Raw genomic sequence first — 22,835 nt, 5'->3', positions numbered from 1 at the left:
TCGGGCAGCCAGAGGATTGAGGAAGGGAGCTGGCTGGAAGAGCCAGCGTGACTGTGCCAGGCAAGTCCGGAGGGATGGTGGTGTTCTGGATCGGTTTCTGTAAAATGCTGTGTCAGCCTGACAGTCAAGGCTCTTCTCTGAAGCTCTCTGTCTGCTGGTTCTGGCCCTTAGCCACGCTATAGAATCGATTCGATTTGTCTCTACAGCATGCTCACCCTCACCCCATTCCCCTTACCTCCCTGAGGGATCCAAATCTTCAAAATTCAACCTGGGTCCAACCTTCAAACCTCCAAGCACAGCTCAGCCCCCTACTCTAATGATGGCATTTCCTGCCTAGAGATCCTCTTCCAACCTCTTTCTCTGCTGGAGGACAGTGAAATCCAGGGAACTCTTTTCTTTCTTTCTCTCTCTTTCTTTCTTCTTTTCTTTCTTTCTTCTCTTTCTTCTCTTTCTTTCTTTCTTTCTTTCTTTCTTTCTTTCTTTCTCTCTCTCTCTCTCTTTCTTTCTCTCTTTCTTTTTTGCTGAGGCACTTGGGGCTAACTGACTTGCCCAAAGTCACATAGCTAGAAAGTGTTAAGTGTCTGAGGTCAAATTTGAATTCAGGTCCTCCTGACTTCAGGGCTGGTGCTCTATCCATTGCACCACCTAGCTGTCCTCCAAGGAACTTTCTTAAGAGCACAATGAAGGGGTCAGAAGTTGAGTAAGAAGCCAGATTTCCTTTCCCTTCTGAAGAGTGGCTTTTCCCTGAACTAAGTTCATCATCCCTCCAGTTCTGAAAAGCTCAGTCATCGCCTCCAGGGCATCCCTTGTCCCTCCAGAGGCCTTATCACCATAGGAAACGTTTCCTGGAGTCTTCAATCAGCCAAAAAGCATTTATTGACCACCTACTATGTGCCAGGCACTGAGGGTACAAAAGACCAAACTAGGAGGGGTACCTGCCCTCATGAAGCTTACACTCTGCTGGGGGAACGGTCAGGTACACACATAATACAAAATATACACAAAATCCATTTGTTTGGTTGTAAATACAAATCTCACGAGAACAGAGTTCGCTCTGGGAAGTTTGTCCTTACATGGAGCCGTCTCTCGATGACTTTCCCCTGTGACTGCTCCCACTTGTGCTCTCTGGGGTCAGGCAGAACAGGCTAATCCTTCCTGTACCCGATACCCCTTTAAGTCTCCAAAACAAGCTGCAGTATCACATCCCCTCCGAATCTTCTCTTCCCCAGGCCGACCATAACTAGTGTCTCCAACTGATCCTCCCCTGCCCCTCCTTCTGGGCTCCCTGTTAATCGCCACCCCCCCTCCCCCCCGGCCTTCTCTGCCTCCTTCCTGAAATGGCCAGAGCCGGACACTCCCGCTGCCCCGTCCGGCCCAGCCAGAGAACAGAGTTTCCCCGTCCTGGACGACCCGGCCTCTCCCAATATGGCTGGCTATGTCATGCTTGTTGATTGATTAAATGCTTGCTGATTGACTGATTGATGGGCTCAGGGCCTGGGGAGGAGGGGAGGTGTGGCAGGCCCTCCGCCAGCTCCCAGGATCCCCTTACAGTAACAGGATCCTGCGGGGCAGGCCTGGGCCCCGCGCCCACAGAGCTCCAGCCCCCGGCCCTGGCCGCCGGCCCCGCGGGCCCCACCGCCCGTCCTGGAGTCCACTTTGTCGCCTGGGCTTGTTGTTGTAAAATGACTCCGGGACTGTGGGTATCGAGCCTGGCACACAAGGCACGAGTCCTGCTAATAAGGTACACATTTCAGTCTCACCCGTGACACGCGGCGGGACACGTGTATGAGGCTGGCACTCCGCACGCATTTCACACCTCCACGTCCTGGCCCGGCGCCCGGCTGTGCCCACCCTGCAGACGGACACACCGGTCCCCGTAAGACGGGCTAGCTGGCTCCAGCCCCCAGGGGAGCCCTCACACACGTGCACGAAGCAGAGGCCCACGGATTCTCACGCAGCGCCCCGTTGCCAGGCTGCCGGTGGGAACCGTTGTGATCTTCCTTCCCGGCAGCAGGATCTGGGCAGAGGCGAGGGCAGCCCCCCTCCCTCCAGGGTGGGATTTCCTTCCTCGGTTGCTCTTCCTGTCCCCATACCCTCCTCCCCACTCCAGTTCCTCACAGAGTTCTTGCTCGCGACTGAGCATAAGTGCTGGCGGGCTCCTCTCCGGTGTCTGGGAGCTGGGCAAAGGAAGGTGGGGGCCCTTCTGGCCCTCAGTGAATTAAGGCTTGTGCAAAGGCCCCTTTCGCCCATCACCTCATCAACCAGCCTCGGTCCCGCCTCCCAGAAACCTCCCAAGCTCAGGCCCTCCTCTAGGAAAGCCCTGCTTCTCTCCTCAGCCTTCCCAGAGCCCTCTAGTCCAAACTCGGCTCTCCTTGCCCCAATTCCTCTAGCTTTCGGTCTAAGCCCTGAGTCACAAACTAAGTTTCAAGGACTTCCCTCCCACACTGGAAGCTCCCAGAGGGCAGGACCTTGAGATTCCGGCCGAACCCTCCATTTGAAATCCCCCTTCGTGGCCTGGCTACTAACACTAGCTCTCTCTCTAAGAACCTTCTTTCACTTTTGGACAGAAGTGAACAGAATCCTGGACAGAACAAGAAGAGAGTTTCGGCCCCGACTCCAAAGCTTCCTAGAGATCTGAGCGCAGGCAAATTGCCTTGTCTCTCTGAGTCTCATTTCCCCAACGAGGCAAAAAAAAAGAAGAAGAAGAAAAAAAGTCTGATTTTTCTAATGCAGTGGGTGGTGAAAGCTAGAGAAATGGGAACAGCTGGCTTTCCCTTCCCTAGTTCTGATGGCCCAGCTGGCCCCATCCTCCCAACCCCCAAACCCAGCAAATCTATTTTCCTGGGTCTTGGTCCCTCTCCTTCAGCAGGTTATCTGAGGGACTTTTCAATCCCGGGATTCTCCTGGAGGAAGGGAGCCCATGGGGAGGGGGGGAGTGCAGCTCTTCCCCTAAGCCACCAAAAGCGGTGCTCCCAGTGTAAAACGGGGTGTCCTGTCTCCCCCCGACAGTCCTGAGGGCCTGGCTCACCGTCAGAACCCACACACCCACGTAGGCACTTGAATCACCCTCTAGTCCAACTCAAAACCGAACAAGAATCTTCCTGATAAGTGGTCACTGAGCCCATTGGGCACTGGGGATCTCACGACTTCTCATGGGAAAACTGGATGATTTTCATTTTTTCTAATTAAAAGTTGGTTGTGATTGTTTTTTTTTTTTTTTTTTCACTTAATCACCCACTGTTTCTGGTTCTGCCTCCTGGGACTAAGCAGAAGGAGGCTGTCCTCATGGCCCATCATCTCCAAGGTCCCCGGACCTTCCAAATGAACCCTTGCCATCCTGGTCTCCTTCCTGAGAATGGGTGCCCAGGACTGAACCCAGAGGAAGCCTGATCGAAGCAGAGAACATCCGGAGTCTCCCCTCCCTGCTCCTGGCCACCATTGGTCCCCTCCGAACCCAGGCTGAAATCCCAGTGGCTTTTCCCGTTAGCTTGTGAGTCACTGAGGCCCCCAGATCTCCTTCAGACAAAATTGTTCTCTGGTGACATTTTATCTCTCATTTGGCGCAGCGCTCCAGAGCTTGCCATGATCTTCTCTTGGCTTCTGTCCGCCAACACATCAGCTCTCCCATTCCCAGGATCCGTGTGTCTGTGTGTGCATGCGTGTGTATGTGGAGGGGCACGGGGAGCGCTCAGCAGCCTGAGGATCCCCAGGAGCTTGTTCCTGTCCGGGTCAGTTTGGCTCATTCTCACAAGTTGCTGAATCGGGCTCCCTGGGCCTCCGGACCATCGCCTCCTTCCGCGTACTTGCACAGGGTAGCCAGTCGCCCCAAGCTCCCCTTCTCCAGACTGGGGGTGTTTGCCCCAGTTCCTCCTGATTGGAGGGGGCCTGGGCCCGGGCCTCTGAAGCATCCCGACGGTCCTCCCCTGGGCTTTGTCCAACCCCCCGGTGTGCTCCCTAAGCAGGGCGACCCGCCGCCCCCCTCGCCCGTCTGCGCTCCCAGCTGGCCCAGTTTCATCCCTTAAATGCGTCCTCGTTCAAACACACCCCCAGCCGCCCAGCTGCGGCCCCCCCACCCTGCCCCCCACGTCCAGGCCAGAGAAGCTAGAGGTCTTCCCTGGTTGGCCCAGGCTCCAGCCCAGAGAGGACCCCTTCCTCGGCCTCTCCCCCAACCCCGGCTCCCAAAGTCTGCCAGAGAGCGGGGGGCTGCGCCCCATTCTAGCCACGTGACTGCTCTTCTGAGCGGGCGAGTCCTTGGGAGTAGCAGGCTGAAAGCCTCCGGCCTCCTTTCTCCTTGTTTATCCACACACTGTCCCGCGGTCCAGGGGAAGAGCCCACCGCCCCGGCCCCAGGGAATGAGGTCGCCCCGGAGCGGGGCCCGGGGCCTGCTTCCTGAGTCTGCTCCGCGCCCTCTGGGATGGGTGAAGCCGGGCGTCGGCCGGGCCCTGCCAGGGCGGTGCCTGTGGCCCCCGGCCGCCTCACGGCTCAATCTCCAGGCCGTCCATCGGCAGCTCGGGGGCCTTGAAGCTGATGACCTCTTCGTAGGTGAGCTCTGAGGGGGTGGGCGACAACCAGCGGGCAGAAGGACAGAGAGACAGGAAGACAGAGAGACAGAGACACGGGGAAACAAAGCAGTGAGTTTCAAGATTCCCTGCTCCCTGATCTTCCCCCCACACACACACACCTGTTGTCCCACCTCATCGCTCATTTTCCCCCTCCAGGCCCACTGACCCCCTCCCCAAATCTACAACTCCTCACCCCGATAACCCCAGGCCCCCTCTTCCCCAGGATCGTGTCTGAGAAGGGTTGGGGACATCTTTCCTGTGGGAAGTGGAGCAATGTCTTTCCCCGGCTCTGAGGAAACGGATGCTGGCCAGACCATTGAGCAACAGCCGCCAGCCGAGCCCTGCCTCACAAACCTGCCCGCGTCAAGAAGGGGAAGCTGGGAGTGGGTGGGAAGGACTGGCCCGGCTCTCCTCCCAGCTTCAACCCTCCGGTTCTGTAACAGCTTGAGGAGATGGGGATTCGGAAAGCCAGGGAGAGGCCAGGGGAAGGCAGGGGGCTAAGGAACAAGGCTCAGTGAGACCCTGAGGCCCTTTGGTGCCCCTGGGTGCCCGACAGCCTCTCCCCTCACCCTTCCACTCCTCAATGGTCCTTTCTTTGTTCTCGATGCTCTCGTCATAGGGCTCCGCCTCGGGCTCATCCTCGGGATCGTGGTATTGGGCAAAGTAGGGGTGTGCCAGGGCCTCCGTGGCACTGACCCGCCGGTCACTGTCCAGGACCAGCATCTTCTCCAGCAGGTCCACGGCTGGGGGCGGGAAAAGGCAGCGAAACATGGGTCAAGGGGCCCGAGGCGGACCGTGGCTCCGTGGCCCGGCGCCCAACCGACTCTCAGTCTCCGTCCCACCATTCGGAAAATGGAGGCACATTTCTACCTCAGGAGCCACCCAATGATGTTTGCCCATCTCTAACGTGCAATCATGTACCACCGTGCGTTACAGCATCCCTCTGTTAATTTATCCTGTCTACAGATACGGCCGCTTGCATGTCATCTGCCTCATCAGCCTGGGAGCTCCGTGGGAGTTTTTTCTTATTGCATAGTGCCTGGCATACAGTAGGCAGTTAATAAATGCTTAGGGACCAACTGACTGTCTTACCCACTATTGGTCTAGAAATTCTATAAGGATATAGACTAGATCTTTTCTACTAAATGAAGCCTGAAAGCACTACATGAATAATAATAGTATTATTACTCTGTTATATTTTCCCCAGTGCAGACCAGGGCATGCAGAAGGAACTTAATAAATGTTTTTGGTATGGATGAATGGATGAACTCCCCACCCCATCTCTACCTGTTGATTCTTCCTGCTCCCTCTTCCCTGCAGGATAGGAGCAGTGTTGAATCCTTTCCAGGCATTTCCTATCTCCTTCCTGCAGGGAGTAGTTAGGGTGTGATCTTTGCTCAGTCTTCTCCTCTAAAGATACAAGCAGCTATACCCTAATAAACAAGTAGCTCATTTTTTAGGCTGAGGGCAATAGGATGACCCCAATTTCCCAGTAGTTTCCGTCTCTGTTTTATAGAGATTATAGAAGATGAAAAGTTATTAAGGCGATCACGATAGCTCCGAGCCCCCAGTTGGGAAAAGTCCTACCATTAGGAGACAGTGTTCAACTGGAAAGAGCAATGTCAGGAGAAACTGAGTTCAAATGCTACTTTTTGTCCATGTGACTTTGGGCAAGCCCCTTAACCTCTCTGGGTCTCAATTTTTTTCATCTAAAAGATGAGGAGAATGGGCTAAATGGCATCTGAGGTCTCTTCTCTATCTCTGAACTTAGGAGTCTCAGTTTCCACCTTTCTTCAGATGAACCTCAGCGTTCATTTCTTCTTTGAAACTTGCCCTAATTACTTATCTCCCAAGTGAAAAGAACCTTTTCTATCATATCCCTTACCATACTTTTGAGGGGACTAGTTCACTGCCTTTGGACTTATCTCATTTTCCACAGTCGAAAAGCTAGCAAGTTTGAAGAGTCCTCACTCACTTATCACTGACCTCAGAGTTAATGGTGAATTTGTCCCTTCCCTGTTTCAGCTGGGGTGGGACAGGCTGCCTATCTGTCTCTCTCTTTCTGGGCATCCCCAAAACCAAATATGGGCCCATTACACAGCAGGTGCTCAATACATGTTTGTTTATTGAATCAACATGTTTACTCCCTTCTATGAGGAGGAAAACTGAGCTCATCCTAACTTGTCTCTGTTCTCGTTGGTACCCACCCCTGCCCTCCAAATCCTGGTGCCCTGTGCCCTCAGTCCTCACGGCTCTTCCCTCGTTCCTTCATCACCCTTTGCTAAACTCCCCATCACCCCGCCCGACCCCATTTCCCCCTTGAACCCCTGCTCTCTCTCCCCTTCAACCTCCTAGCCCATCTGTTCCTCCTTACCAAGGGGGTTGGCTCCTCGGAAGATGCTTCTCAGGTCCTTCTGGGGCATGTGGGGCAGGGACTCAATGTATTTTCGGGCCTGGGGAGGGTGGAGGCAAGGAGATCTTAAGTCTTTTCCTTGACACCGGATAACTGGAAAAGGGAGGAAGGAGGAAAGAGGGAGAAGGGAGGCCTGGAGGACAGTACCAGAAATGGACGAGAAGCAGCAGGAAGTATAGAAGATGAGTAGGGAGGGTTAGCTGGACCACTCACGTGTTCAGACGAGATCTTCTTCAACAGTTCGGAGCTGGGGGTCCCAACCACCTCCATGATCCGTTTGAGCTGGTCAATGTCTGTCCAGCTCAGGAAAACCAGTGCCAGGCTGTACAGTGCCCACCCACACACCCAGGACCCTGCCCAGGGGAAGTTCATCCCAGAGGGGTGACCACCCTATTAATACTACCTATTAATACCTATTATTAGTAGGTATTAGCACCCTATTCATACTAATATTAATTAGTATCAATTACCCTATTAATACTAATATACCAATGAGTGACTACAGACTAGGGGCTATTCCCCTCAGTGCTTCAGGCAACAGACCATTAAATTGTAGAGCAGTTGCTAATTTGCATTAATTGAGGGAATTTCCTTAAAGGACCGTCCTAAAGGCAAAGAAAAGTTAGGTCCAGACAAACACCCAAACAAAAGACAATGAAAATGAGCTCTTTGAGGATTGGGATTTCTGAGCAAAATGCTTTCCTTGAAATAGCCCAGGGGAAGCAGAAAGTGTGAAAATCATTATTCCCAAGCTCCCAGAGGAGAAACCAGAAATTCATTGTGGGAAAGTGACTAGAAAGCATCCAAGTCAGTCCCTAGCCACTTTTAAGGACTTCACATCCAATGTAAAGGAAAGGGAATCATCTCCCAGATCCGTGTCCTGCCCCCTGCCCTTGCTCCCCACAGTATCTTCTCATACTTCCATCCAAGGATACAGTCATTTCCAGGGAAGAGGGCCTTCCCCTTCAAGAGCTCCGCCATGATGCAGCCCACAGACCATATGTCCACTGGGAGCGGGGGAGAGAGGGAAACAGACAGACAGACAGAGGCAGAGAAGGCAAGGGAGGGAGGAGAGGCAGAGAAACAGGGAGGAAGGCAGGAAGGCAGGAAGGGAAGGAAGAAGAGACACAGGCAGAAACAGAGAAAACAAGGGAGAAAGCAGAGGGAGGAGAGGAAAAGACAGAGACAGAGAAGGCAAGGGAGGGAGGAGAGGGAAAGAAACAGGAGGAAGGCAGGAAGGCAAGAAGGGAAGGAAGAAGAGACACAGACAGAAACAGAGAAAACAAGGAAGAAAGCAGAGGGAAGAGAGGAAAAGACAGAGACGGAGAAGGCAAGAGAGAGAACAAAGGGAGAGAAACAGAGACAGAGAGAGACAGAGAGATATGGGGAAGATAAAGAGGGAGAAAAGGGGGGAGATAGGAAGATAAAGGGAGACAGAGACAGAGAGAGAGAGAGAAAGAGAGAGGGATTAGGGAGGGGCTCAGTGTGAGCTCCTGCCCCACTAGGAAACCCATCCTGCTTATTATCTGGACTTTCCCCTTTACTAATTTCTCCTGGCCTAAGAGTCTAACACCCTGCCCCCACGGTAGGCACAAGGCTAGACCACACCCTGTCTAATCTCTGAGACCAGGTTGTCCAGCTGATCTGGGCCGCATCCTGTCCTTTAGCTGGGGGATTCCCCTTACCCTAGTTTGTGAGCTCCCAGAGGGCAGGCCCTGGGTCCTTTCCTTCTCTGTCTCCCACAACCGACTGAGCTGACCTGCTCACTTTTTTGGGCAGCTTTTGCTGACACTAAGAGCTTCTATTTGTGAAGCCCTCTCCCTCTCCCTTCCTCCTTCCTCTCCCCCTCTCCCTTCCCTCCCTCAGTCTCTTTGTCTCTCTGTTTCTGTCTGTTTCTCTCTCTGAATGTCTATCTCTGTCTGTCTCTCTCTTTCTCCCTCTCTCTCTGTCCTTAACAACAATTATGCAGCTCATAACCCAGCAGGAAGCCTTTTCAATAACTTCCCGACCTTCCTGACCCCCAAGGAAAGTGTGAGCCAAACCCACTGAAACCTAAGCCAGAGGGCAGTCCTCCTTTAGCCAAGCTCTGGAACAGGCCGACATCCCCAGAATGGAATCCGGAGCTGGCTACAGAAGGGAACTGCTCAGTTCTCCCTCCCTTCCCCCGACCCCGACTCCATCTGAGTATGGTCTTTCCAGGGCACATGCCAGTGTACATGTCATTGGCAAACATCGGTTTTAGGTAATCGGGGAGCACTCGACTTGCCCGTGCAGCTCATGTCCATGTTATTTTAAGGCCCTGTCATGACATGGAACGGTCTCTGAGCCAGGAGCCTTTGCTGACTCTGGACTCTCCCACTCTCAGGGCTCTGCAGCCCTCTGAGGTGATTACGTATAGAGAAGGCGCCAATCGGCACTGAGAGAGGGACTTTCCTCACCTGGGAGTCCCCCAGAGCAATGAAACCAGAGGTCCGGCCCAGAGGATGTTTAATTATCTGCGGCCTGGGTTTACCTTCTCCTCCTCTACATGAAACGCTGTCTTGCCCTTTACCTGTCTGGTTGTAATGCATCCAGTTGAGCATGATCTCAGGGGCGCGATACCAGCGCGTGGCAACGTAGCCTGTCATCTCATCATCTGTCTGGCGGGCCAGCCCAAAGTCCAAGATCTAAGGAGTCACAACCAGAGCTGAACCCTCCGGGCCAGGAGGAGGGAGACCCGGCCCCGTCCTGGGAAAGCCCCTGGTCTGAGAGGGCTCCGGGGACATGTCAGGGGCAACATTAGAACCCCCAAATGAATGCAGGGCCCGGGAGCCTAGCTATCCCGAGGAGACATAGGAGGATCACTTGGGGAAAATTCAGGACAAATTGGGCAGCAGCAAAAGGAGCAAGCCCAGCTGCCCACTCTCATTGGTCAGGAGACTCTATATAACTACTTATTTCAGTTAGTGTGGATAATGACCAACGGACCAAGCCAAAGGTCTCAGGGCCGGCAAGTGACAGAGTTTGACCAAGTTCACCCCCTCTGTATACAACCCTGCAGACACCCGACTCCTTTCCCTCAACATAAACATGGCAAAACGGAACCAATGTTGGGTTACACGAAAAGACAACTGAGAGGTGAGTGAATTGGTTTCCATGTCTGTTCTTAGGTCTGACTGCCTGGATGGAAGGTGTCTGCATACAGTGAGCCCCTAGGGGTTGAAAGTTCACTTTCCTGTGTAGCCAAAGACCTTTAAAAAAGGTTTCTGTCATTTTATCAAGCCAAGGACCTTTAGGGAACAGATACTGAGGCAGAAGCACAATTCATTCAGCTTGGGGGGGCACAAATGGGATCTGGCTCTGGGTTCTCTCTTTGCCAGCAGCTAAGTCCATCCTTGGACGCCAGATACCGGAGTAGGGGGCACAGGGGAGGGGGAAGGAGAAGCCAATGGGTTCCATTTTAACCCTCCCTGTGCCCAGGCAGTGCCAGCCTCACCCTCAGCTCGCAGTCCTCATTCACAGCCAGGTTACTGGGTTTCAGGTCCTATAGGCAGGACAGCAATCCCAGGTGAGTATTCCTGGATCTCCACAATTCTTACCCCACATTGTGTCCTCCCTTCCCCTTTCCCTATCCTGCTTCTATCCTCTTCCCCCCCCGCCCCTCCTGGAGGCCCAGAGATCAGGATCCCAAAGCCCCCCAATGCCCGGCTGACCCAGTCCCCAACCATACTCACTCTGTGGATGATTCCAGCCGAATGGATGTACTGAGGGATGCAAGACAGAGAGGAAGGTGAGCCGTCAGCAAAACCTGGCCTAGTGACCCTTTTGGTGACTTATCCAGCCCAAAGGAGGGGAGGAGACAGGGAGGGCAGAGTCAGGGAGACATCAGGCACTGGGCATGGGGGGAGTCCCGGGACCCTGCTCGTCTCTCACCTTCAGCCCCCGCAGCAGCTGGTACGCCAGGAACTGGATGTGTTCATCCGTTAGCTTCTGGCACCTGACAATGTTGTTCAGGTCGGCCCCCATCAGGGTGGTCACGAGGTACCTACAGGGAAGATCAAGGATCAAAGATGGGGGGCCCAGGAATCAGGAGCCAAAGGAAGGGATCCACTGATGATGAGAAGGCTCAGGACTCTGGACAAAAAAGGGCCCAGTAGCTGTCAGGAGACCCAGGGATCAGAGATCAAGAATGGAGGGCCCAGGATTTGGGGACCAGAGAAGAGGGGCCCAGAGATAAATAGGGCTCCAGGAGGGGTCAGGGATCATACAGGCCCCTCACCACTGAACCTCAGGCTACTACATTGTTCCCCCTTCAGCCGGGGGTCTTGGGCAGGAGCACCCCACATCCCACTCACACTTCGTTGAAGTTTTCTATAGATGTGGCTGGCGTGAAGACATCCAGGAGGCCGATGACCTGGACAGAGACAGAGGGCTTTCTGTCAGGGGCCTCCGACCTCCTGCAGACCGCTCTCCTCGCCCCCTGCCACCCCCGGATCCTAACCCCCGGCCTCCTCACATTTTCATGTTTCATGTGCTTCAGCAGCCGTAGCTCCCGGTATGTCCTCCTAGCGTGGACCAACGACTGGAAGGGACGGGACAGTTTCTTCACAGCTACTTTTTGCCGAGTGCGGGTATCATATGCCGAGCTGTAAAACAGGCCCAGTCAGGGATGGGGATGGGTTAGGAGGATGTGGAGGGAAGCAGACAACGGGCCTGGGGCCTGAGAATGCCGCTCCCTCTGCCCCTTTCTGCATCCAGAGAAAGAGCCGGGGACACCCCAGAGGTCAGGCAAGAAGATGCTGAATAGCAGGACAGCACCTTTCAGGGCCAGTGTAGACCCACTCCCAGAAGAAGAAACAGTTGGGGGGGAGGCTTGGACCCCCAACCTTTCTTCCTGCTTACAATAACTCAGGGCATGGACCTCCAGTCCTTCCTGCTTACAATAACCTGGGGCATGGATCCCTGGCCCTTCTTCCTACTTACAATAACTCAGGGCTTGGACCCTTGGCCCTTCTTCCTGTTTACAGTAACCTAGGACATGGACCCCCTCAGTCCTTCTTCCTACTTACAATAACAGGAGTGGACCCCCGGACCTTCTTCATGTTTACGCAGTAACCCAGAATATAGACCTCCGACCCTTCTTCCTACTTACAGTAACCCAGAGTTGGACCCCCAGCCCTTTTTCCTGCTTACAGAAAGCAAGTGCTAGAGGCTTCACTGGCCCCCAAGTCATCCCAAATGCACACCCACCATCGCGCACCACCGGCTTTCAGAAAGTCGCCTGCTGCTTTCCCATGAATGCTTTCCCACTCCTTCCATACTGGATTTTGGTCTAACTTATCCCCGTGTTCCATCAGCCTCCAGCTCATTTTCCACTTTTCGTGGGGAGTGCAGCGCAGCTCACTGTCCCTCCGCCTAATCCCTGCCCTCATGCTCATGGCCATGTTGGGCCTCCAAGAGTCTGCCCTCCCAGGCCTCCACCCTCCTGGCCTCCCTCGACCCCCTCCACCTTCCTTCTTCCTCAGGCTTGGCCATCACTTTGCCCATGGCCATCTCTCCTAAATGTTCTGCCTCCACGGCCCAGCGCTCTGACCACAACCTACCTTTCACTCTCCCCTTTGGTCTCACCTCAGATAGCCTGTTCTTTGTCCCAATTCGGATCTCCTCCTTCCCCAGTCTGGACTATTTAATCAATCAGTTCAACCACCCTTGACTTCCTGGCCTCCCATCACCAGTCGCACCTCCGCAAGCCCCAGTCCTTGGTGGCCCTTACTATTCCATCTGCCTTTTTCATTTCTACTCATTTACTTCTGAACGCTCTTAGGAGCACTCACCACTGCTCAGAGAGCTTTCCATTCTGCCCTAATTGATTTTGTCCCACTCTCCACAGGGATTATAGTGAACCTGCTCTTCTCTCTGCAGACCCCTTTGTCTACCCCTCTAGTCTCCCTCTCTGCCAAGATTTTCATCTTTTACTTTACTGAGTAAACAGAAGCCGCCTCCTGTGAGCTCCCTCTTCCATCACACCTCAAAACCTTTACACCAATCTCTGACACAGAGGGAGCTCTTCTTGTCAAAGCCCACTCTACTCGTCCCCTTGATTGCATCCCATCCCATCCTCAAATGATTGCTCAGCACTCCTCCAACTCCGATTCTATGATTCTTCACATTTTCCCCAAACCCATCCCACCTCCATTTTCCCTCCTTCCCTCCAGGGCACCATCATCCCTCCAATCTCCCAGGTTCCCAACTTCCAAGTCACCTTTAACTTTGTTCTACCTTCCTCAACCCCCATAATGCATCAGTTATGAAGTCTTGTCAGATCCCACTTCCACAATGACCCGTGACCTTTTCCCCACTCAGATAACTTCATTCTGGCCTTCTTTCTGTGCTACTGCAACACTTTCCTTTCCAATCCATTTCCCACAGAACCAGTAAGTTGGTATTCCTAAAACAAGATTTAACTTTGCCATTCACTTTGTCAAAAATTTCCAATAGTTTCTTATTGCCTCTAGGACCAAAAACAAAATCCCAAGTCTGGCATTTAATCCATTTCCCCCCCTTCTTCCTCCCCCCCACTCCCAATCTGGCTCTGACCTTTCATGAAACAGCTCTGCAAATGCTCTATTCTAGTCTCTGTAACACCACCATCCCCTGTACTCCAAATCATTTCTTGTCAGTGATCAGCAATAGAGGGCCTAAGAATCAGGAACCCAAAGGAGGGGGTTCAGTGGTGAGCAGAAGGCCCAGAACTTTGTAACCCTAAGAAGGGGCCTAATAGTGGTCAGGAGACCCAGAGATGGAAGGCCCAGGAATCAGGAACCAAAGGAAGGGGCCAGTGGTGAGCAGAAGGCCCAGAACTTTGTAACCACAAGAAGAGGCTTAGAAGTGGTCAGGAGACCCAGGGATTGGGGTTCGGGGATGGAAGGCCCAAGAATCAAGAACCCAAAGGAAGGGTCCAGTGGTGATCAGAAGACCCAGAACTTTGTAACCACAAGAAGGGAGCCTAGTAGTGGTTAGGAGACCCAGAGATGGAAGGCCCAGGAATCAGGAACCAAAGGAAGGAGGCCAGTGGTGATCAGAAGACTCAGGACTCTGGAAACATAAGAAGGGGTCCAGTAGTGGGTCAGGAGACCGAGGGATCAAGGAACAAGGATGGAGGACTCAAGAATCAGGAACCCAAAGGAAGGAGGCCAGTAGTGATCAGAAGGCTTGGGACTCTGGAAACATAAGAAGGGGTCCAGTAGTGGGTGAGGAGGGATCAAGGAACAAGGATGGAGGACTCAAGAATCAGGAACCCAAAGGAAGGGTCCAGTGGTGATTAGAAGGCCCAGGACTCCATAATCACAAGAAGTGAACCCAGTAGTGATCAGGAGACCCAGGGATCAGAGATCAAGGATGGAAGACCCAGGATTTGGGGACCAGAGAGGCACGAGAGGCCTCCTATGTTCCCCAACCTCATCTGGAATCTGTTCTTTCTTCACTTCGATCTGGTAGCTTTCTCTCAGAGCCCAGCTTCGTCTCCAGAAAGGCTTTCTTGACCCTCTCCCTGACCCTGGGCCTCAGCTTTTGCTCCTTCTTGAAATGACTTCACATATACTCAGCACTAGCCATCTACAACTGAACTCAAACCCCTTGAGGACAGAGACTGTGATTTGTGTTTGTTTATCCCCAGGGTCTTGCACAAGTAGGTGGTCAGTGAATAAATGGCTTTTAACTTGAATCTCTACCATGCTTTCACAATAACTCCGAGAGGCCAGAATTAAAAATGTTATTATCCCATGAGAAAACTGAGATTAAGTGGTGTCCTTAAGGTCAGCCAGCTCACGAGTTCCTAGCTGGGTTTCTAACCCAAGTCTTCCAAGACCAAAGGTAGCAGTTTCCCTTCCTCGGGGCCTCAGCTGACTTCTGAGATTCAGATATCATTTATTAGCTATAACTGACCAAATCTGGGGCACTCTGGCCCTCTCCTTGACTTCCTGGTACTGAGGTAGGAAGGTATTACTGGATCATGGAAGCCCAGCATCCATTGACTGGAGCTCAGGCAGAGCACCTGGCTGACATGCTGGGGTATGGGTAAGGGATCGGTAAGCACCTAACATGGCAATATCTCACGTTCTCTGGGCTTGGCCATTGATTCTACTTTTCATTTGTGCCTTATTAAACCCAAGCCCAAGGGAATAAGCAGTTTAATTCCTGTCCCTAGAGATAAGCAGTAATCACTGGAGCCAGACAGTCTGGCAGGTACTAAGGACTAGCGTACACACACACCTGAGCTCAACCTGGCACCCGGGAGCCCAGGGTCACTTGCTCAGCTGGTGTAGCCTCTCAGATAATGACACCTTTCCCCTGTCCAGACCCTGGTCCTGATGTCCGTCTCTTCCCCCCACAGGGCACAGACAAACCGGAGCCCTATTCTTAGGGGCCAGAGCTCCCAGAGCTTGAGGCTGCTAATGGGAGCTCCTGAAGGTGGGCTCTGGGGGCTGCTTCTTCTGTACCCCCAGGCCAGGAGCTCCCTGAGGGCGAGGCTTTGGTCTGTTGCTCCTCTGACCTCCAAACTGGTAGCTCCTGGAGGAGAGGACGAGGGGTCTTATCTGCAGCCCAGACGAGCTGCATTGGGCAGAGACATGAATAGGAAGGGGAGGGAAGACAAATGGGATATAGTGGAGGAAGTCAGCAACCCCACACTGACTTGTGTTCTCACTCACCCTCCTCTGGTGGCTGGAGAGCTCAAACCAGGATCAGGTCAGGCATGAGCAGGACCCCTTTTGTGGGTGATCCAGACTAGGAGGGGAGGGGCATAGTACAAGAGGCAAGGTCCTGAGCCAGAACAATGGGGGGAAGTAGAGGAAGCGGGGCTGGGAGAGTCGCTTCCTGGCTGTGGACAAGGACAGAGAGGGAGGAAGGGAGTTTCTTGTTATAAAAAAAGTTCAAAGCTTCAGGACTGGAGTGGTCCAGCAGTTCTCCCCAGGGCTGGGGCAGCCTCTGTCCTGTTTGGCTTACAAAGGGGCTTGCAATGGTAGGATGGAGACAGTCCTCTCTAGGTCTCTCCATTATCCCCAGACTTGGACGTGGGCTGGCCCACTCCTAAGCACCCAAACTGGAAGACCTCAGCATCTGGGGATCCCACTGAGACTGCTCAAATGGAGCCAGGTAGCTTCTCCCCAAGCCTGCAGTCCTTCAGGGAAGGGTTCCTACCCCACTTTGGCCGCCCTCCTCTGACTGCCGGTCAGCTTGTCAACATTCCTCCTAATGTGGCCCCTAGAAGTGGACACAGGACTCCAGACACAGTCTGAGCTGCGCAGGGGACAGGGAGACCAGCAGCCTCCTACTCCTGGACATCTTGTCTCTTTTAACACAGCCAGGCGGTGAGTTCCATTTTTGGCTTCCATGTGACGGAGTTGACTCATATTAAGGCTGTGCTTTGTCATAGAAAGGACACTGACTTTGGTCAGGGGATCTGAGTTCAAATTCCAGCTCTGCTACTTATGATATGTATAACCTCACCAAGTCACTTCTCCTCTTAGGCCCTCAGTTTCCTCATCTGTAAAATGAGTGGGTTAGAACACTCATTAGAAATCCCAAACCTGGTGTGAATCCTAGACTTGCAGTCCACTAATATCCTCACTTTTTTTTTTAAACAGAAATTGCTCTCTAGTCTACAGCCGGTCTTTTGAATCAGAGCACAAGAATTCCCATTTTCCCCTCTTCGATTCCCTCGTGTTAGTTTCAGCCCAATGTTCGCCTGTCAGGACGATTTTAGCTCCTCTTATCTGTTATATTGTTAACCTCAGCTCCCTCCTCAGATAAGTATGTCTTTTAGGTATCTGCCAAATCGAGTGAAAATGTGGAGCAGCAAAGGACTTTTCCATATTTTGAACGCTGTGCTACGGTAGGGAGAGCCTTGGGGCAGTGCTGCCAGTCACCGCCTCCTTGGGTCAGCACTGACCATTAATCAAGGCCCCTCGGGACCAGTTCTTCCACCAATTTTGAATCTCTTCGGTCTGCATCGTTCCTGAGATCCTGGGAGAACCTGTCAAGTCCTGTGCTGAATACAGAAACCCACTTCCTATGACATTGCTCCGATCTGTGCAGTCAGACAAGCCAGGCAGGGCCAGAAACGAGATCTGGCTGACCTGACGTCTGCTGGTGAGCGAGAAGTGCCCCCACGCCGGCCTGCCACGTTCATCTGCCTACAGTGTCCGTTAAATTATGTGACTCGCCTGCTCTAGACGCTTTAATAGCTCCCCCGGATCTACAGGAGAAACCGTCTATACATTTCAGCCTGACACTCCAGACTCCAATCTGTCTCCAGCTGGGTTCTCACTATTCCCCCTCAGACTCCAGATGCTCCAGCTTTCAAAGCAAAACATCCAGCCCGGTTTCTTTCCCCACACCTTTGCACACACTGTTCCCTCTGCCTGGGACACCCCTCCTCCTTTTCCTAACCTTTTATCTCTTTCTACCGGCATCACATCCATACTTCAAGATCCACCGTGGCTTTTCCTTCTTCCTTTCTCTGGAGTGTCTTTCCTGATCTTCCTTGCCTACTCAGGGCCTAAACTGTCCCCTCCATTTCCAGAGTCCCCTTCTGTCCCTTTTTATGGCCCTTGATCTCCCACTCGGGCTTCACTTTTCTCCTGTTTGTTTTTCAAGGTTCCTGAGACCCCCTTGCTACTGAAATGGTCTAGACCACATCTCCCCTGTTGGAAGGTAAGCTCCCTGGGGGCAGGGCCAGAGTCTCTTTCAGCCATCTCCTCAGAGGTGGCCCGCGCACAGTAGGTACTCAGCAATCACCCACAGAAGTTGGACAGGAGACCTCCTACGAGGATGTTGCCTCCTCTCTAGAGCTGGGGAAGTGCCCGGAGACCTCTTTCTTCCCAGCAGTCCCTTCCTCCTGCTCTCTTCTGCTTGGCTACAGCTGTTACCACAGTGAGTCTGCAAAGCCCGAGCTAGCCCAGAGCCAAGGTGGGGCCCTGTGTGCCCCCTGCGGCCTGGCTCTCCCTGAGCCTCAGCTGCCCACCTCTCGCCAGACGCTTCTCCTCATACTTCCAGCTCTCCCATGTCCAACTCATGCCTGCTCCTGGAACAGGACTGTGGGCTCATCTGCCTCTCTGCTTGGATCCTCCCTCATCCCTATCTTCCCCATTCTTAGCGAAGGCTATTTGTTTTTCTTCGGGAAGAGGGACTCCCACAGAGCTGAATCTGTCCCCGGAAGGGAGAGCCCCTGGCTCTGTGTCCGGCCCTCAAAAGGAGAACTCCTCTAGAGCCGTGGCTGCCCTTCAGAAGAGAGAGCCCCCAGGGCTGTGAGCTCCCCCACCCCTGACCTGGAGTTGTCTAAGACAAGGCCCTGCCCCTCAGTCCTCCTCACAGAATGGTTAATGGTCACAAGGGGCCTGGGGTCAGCATGTGTACAATTTACACGGAGCTAAGAGCCAGGGCAGCAGCAGATCAAACGCTGTGTAGCCTTCGTTCTCCCCCCACCCACCCACATACATCATTATTTAGGGCTCCCAGCAGGCCCCGGGGAGTCAGTACCAGCCGGGACAGACAGACATTAGGTTGGCCCCGGAGAGGAAGCCCACAGTCACACAGTAAGTACCTTAACTGCCTCCTCCCCCCAGCCCCAAACAAGAGACTTTTCAGTTATCTCCAGTGATAGTCAAGGACCTCAGCCCCAAAGGCAGAGCTGCTACCCCGCCCCAACTCTGGCTCCTGAAAAGGCTGGGGGGGGGGGGGGGAGGGCCCGGCTCCAGCCTAGCAGCACCTTCCTCCCCAAGATGCAGGGGTGCTTCTGCCAGCCAGTGCAGGGGAAGGGGGGTATCTGAGGTTTCCTCTGCCTGCGCTGGCGGGAGGGGGAAGGGAACTTCCATTCATCCCCTCTTTCATTCGTTCGTTCATTCATTCATTCAATCCGGGAAGGGCAGGGCGGGGCGGGGGTGGGGGGGAAGGTTTCTCCAGCCATCACCCGGGCTCCTCCCGGGACCCCTCTCCCTACGTGCCCTCCCTCTCCAGCCCCCAACCCCCGCAGCCCGCCCGGTACCAGACTGAGCCGTAGGCCCCCGAGCCCACGGGGCTCAGGCTCTGGAAGCGCTCGGGGACCTCCCACAGCGTCTTGTTAAGCTCCTGTCGGTAGAAGCCGCCGCGAGGGGCCGACATGGCTCGGGCCTGGGGGACCGGGCTGGCCTCGGTCGGGCCCGGCTCTGGCCCCAGCCCCGGCCCCGGCTCGGGCTGCGATCGCTCCAGCAGCCTGGATGCCCGGCTCCACCCGCCCGGCCCGGCCCGGCAGGCGGAGCTCAGTAGCTGTCCGGGGGCCCCAGGGGCGGGGCGGGGCGGGGCGGAGGCGGGGCATGGGGAGGGGGAAGGGGCTCCGGCCCCCGCGACCCCGCCCTCAATGCCTGGGGGCGGAGTCCCTGCCGCAATTTGAGAGAATCTCCAGAAACGTGACACCGCCCCACCAGAAGCTCAGGACACGCCCACTGTGCGCCCTCCCCATCCTCTGTCCCCTTCGTGGTCCTCTCCCTCTCGGCTGCCGCCACCCTCCGTCATCCCTCGTCCTCAACTCTCTGCCCCTCCGTCCGCGGGCTCGCGGGCGGATTCCCAGCCTCCAAGTCGTGCCCCTCCTCAGCGTCACTCAGGAAACTCTGGTGGCTCCCTGGGGCACGAGCAACAAAGTTCAAACGCCTCCGCCTGACGCTCGGTTCCAGCCCAACTGGGCCACTCGAACCTCCCAGTAGCCTGCGGCGTTCTATCCGGGCTCTCCCGGAGCCCGCTGCTTCGGACTTCCTCCGCCCCCAGGGTTCCTGCCTTTCTTCTAGGGTCTGGCCCGAGCCTCCCCCGCCGGCTTATTCTTCCCTGGACCACGTCCCTGCGCCGGCTGGACACAGGCTCCTTGAGGGCCTGGCCCGGGCACGCAGATCCAGTTTACTCCCATTTATTAAATGCCTACTATGTGCCACGCACGCTGCGCTAAATGGTGCGCGCACAGAAAAAGGGAAAAACAATCTTTGCCCTTAAGCAGCTTGAATTTTAATGGGGAATCCCTACTAGGCAAATTAAAAGGCGTTTAGTAAATGCTTAAATTGAGTTGGAATTAAGGACTGGTGTAGTGGAAAGAGCGCTGGGTTGGAGATCAGAAGGTCTGGGTTTGAATCTGGCATCAGATTCGATAATCTGTGAGATCTTGGATCTGGCATAAATTCAATAATCTGTGAGGTCTTGTATCTGGCATCAGACTCAGTAATCTGTGAGATCTTGATTCTGGTATAGATTCAATAATCTTGTGAGATCTTGGATCTTCCTGGGACTCGGTTTCCTACTCTAAAATAGTTTGGACCCTTTGACCATGAACGTCATTTCTAGCTCTACACCTTTAGTTGTGTGTGTCCTTAGAGATTCGTTCATTTATTCATTCAATAAACATTTATTAAAGGGTACTCAGTGTTTGATTTGTGCAAGATTTGAATTCAAGTCTGCACCACCCACCCACCTCTGAGTTGTCTAGACAGAAATATTCCTTTTGACAATTTGAGAGTTCATCAATTTGAGACTTAGTTGTGGCAATAGAATCACCTACTGATACTGAAATCACTTGAAGGAGGAAGCAAACTTGGGGAAAGGAACGCTCTGCTACAAAGGAGAGAGCCGGCTATGAAATGAAGAGAAGGTCATCCTTGGCAATTGAGAAGCAATATGGAGCCCAGTGGGGCAACCCACCCAACCCTCAAGGGGGAAGCTGTGTGAGATCCCTAAGAAGAGAAAAAGAATTCTAAGCCCTTACCTTGGTTATCCCTATTCCACACCTGTGTGCCCCATTATCTTTGCACCTGCTTGTTGGGGAGTGTTCCATATTTAATTTGGGGACTGTTGGGTAATTATTGATGCTGGTACATAGTAGACACTTAATAAATGCTTGTTGACAACCTGACTTCTTATTGTGCCATCTTAATAAATACCTTTGCTAAGAATCAGTTGTATCTAGTGGCTGATTGTTAGTGGGAAACACCCCAAAGGGGCAGGAACTACATAAAGGAATTGCTATGGGTGCCCAGGAAAAGGATACGTGTGCAAAAAGATGTATAGCAACCTTTTTTTGGGGGGGGGGGGAAGGTGATATTCAACAATTACAAACAAAAGTGATGTGCTCATTAATTGGGGAATCGGAGAATGGCAAACAAATTATAGCATATCAATGGAACATATTTTTGTGCCATGAGAAATGAACAAGCTGGATTCAGAGAAACCCGATACAGAGTGAAAGGAGCAGAACCAGGAGAACAAGCTATACAACAATAACAAAAAAAGTTGGAAAGAATCTGATCAAGGCAATGACTTGGGGGCAGTGAGATAGCACAGTGAATAGAACAAGGACATGAAGTCAGCAGGGCCTGAGTTCCAATCCAATCTCAGACACATATTAGCTGTGTGAACTTGGGTAAATTACTTAACGCTGATTACCTCCACACACAGAAAAAGCATCATTCCAGAAAGCGCTTGTTGCTTCCTCATGTGCCTTCCCTTCAGTCCTCCCATGCTACCCACCTGACAGGGAACGGATGGATTTAAGTTCAGATTGGGATTTTTTTTTAACTTGGCCATTTTGGAAATTGGTTTTACTTAACTATGAATATTTGTTATGAAAGATTTTGTTTTTCTCTTTTTGTTTGATTAAAAAACCTTTCATTTAAAAAAAAGGAATGGATTCCCACAGGATAGCCCCCTTGAACCTTTAGGGGTTAACTGCGCTCTATGGAAGTTGTCTTGAGGAAGGTGCTCCAATTAAATGAGAAGTACATCATGAGAGGCCCATAATAAAGGACCCGGAGTGGACAGGAGGTCAGAGTTCTCCCTGAAGTCAAGGAGAAAGAGCAGGCTAACTGTTCAGTGGATATGGAAGCCAAAGTGTTAGGTTCAAGTCCCTCTATGAATGACCTTCCAGCAATCTCTGCCCCATTCTAGACTTAGTTTACTCTCTGTAAAATGTAGAAATGGCCTGGCTAATCTCTCCTATCCCTTCCAGTTCTGATAGCCTATGAGTCTTTAAATCCCAAATTAGAAAAACTCTGGATGAGTGTGTGTGTGTGTGTGCACACAGGACTAGGACTGAGACCCATCCCGCTATACCCATCACCCCTATTTTTGCCTGAGGGGAGGGAGAAGTGGGTCTGAGGAAGAGGGGGAGGAGGCTTGAGCTGGCAGCCCTCCTCCATCCTGGGTGCCCCTTCTTTCTCCTTCTTTTGCTTTCCCTCCTCCAGCCTTTTCACTTGGCCACATTTGAATCTCAAAGGTGAGGTCAGAGCCTTCTGGGGGCCTTTTTTACTGGAGACAAAGAAGCTTTCCCTCCCCCTCCCCCACCTTCCTCTCGGTCTCCAGGACCACACTTTTCCCTTCACTGCCTACCCCCACTCCAATCATTTTGGACCTTTGTTTGGGTCTATGGAACTGGGACACGGGCAGCTCCTATTCCAGTGCACAGCCCTCCCTCCACCCCCAGCTCCCAGAACTTCCCAGGATCACTTTGTATTCAGAGATGTGGGAGGAAGGCCACAGCAGGTTGGGGCAGGGGGGGGTGGGGTGGAGAATGGGAGGACTGAAGGGAAGGCACATGGGAAAGAAGGAGCCACATTGGGCTTCATCTATCCCACTGGATGGAATCCCAAAACCATGGGCTGATGACTTCAGCCAAATATTAAAAAAAAAAAAATAAGTGATCTGTGAAGGTGGCCATTTCAGTCTTTCCACCCATCCCACTCACCCTAGGTATCTCCCTAACCTCTATCTGAACTCCTCCTCAGGGAGCTCACTACCCTACGTGGCAGGCTATCCACACTGTTGGACAGTTCCAAAAACTCAGAAAGTTTTCTAGTATAAACGAAATGGGT

At 53.0% G+C, this 22,835-nt stretch overlaps 1 protein-coding gene across 1 annotated transcript; it reads right to left on the bottom strand.

Annotated features, from left to right (window-relative positions):
• Positions 1-858: 858 nt before the first annotated feature.
• Positions 859-20,906, bottom strand: MAPK11 (mitogen-activated protein kinase 11). Its single transcript, XM_051962605.1, has 12 exons — positions 18,998-20,906; positions 11,471-11,600; positions 11,310-11,368; positions 10,888-10,999; positions 10,689-10,718; positions 10,451-10,498; positions 9,527-9,641; positions 7,911-7,982; positions 7,189-7,268; positions 6,937-7,015; positions 5,132-5,305; positions 859-4,549 (listed from the first exon to the last, which is right to left on the bottom strand). Exons 1-12 carry the CDS (start codon positions 19,111-19,113, stop codon positions 4,476-4,478), a joined length of 1,089 nt encoding a protein of 362 aa, XP_051818565.1. The 5' UTR covers positions 19,114-20,906; the 3' UTR covers positions 859-4,475.
• Positions 20,907-22,835: the final 1,929 nt, after the last annotated feature.

Source organism: Antechinus flavipes, chromosome 5, assembly GCF_016432865.1.
Source record: "Antechinus flavipes isolate AdamAnt ecotype Samford, QLD, Australia chromosome 5, AdamAnt_v2, whole genome shotgun sequence".
In the NCBI taxonomy this organism is placed as follows: Eukaryota; Metazoa; Chordata; class Mammalia; order Dasyuromorphia; family Dasyuridae; genus Antechinus; species Antechinus flavipes.
This window is presented reverse-complemented; position numbering and strand designations above follow the sequence as displayed.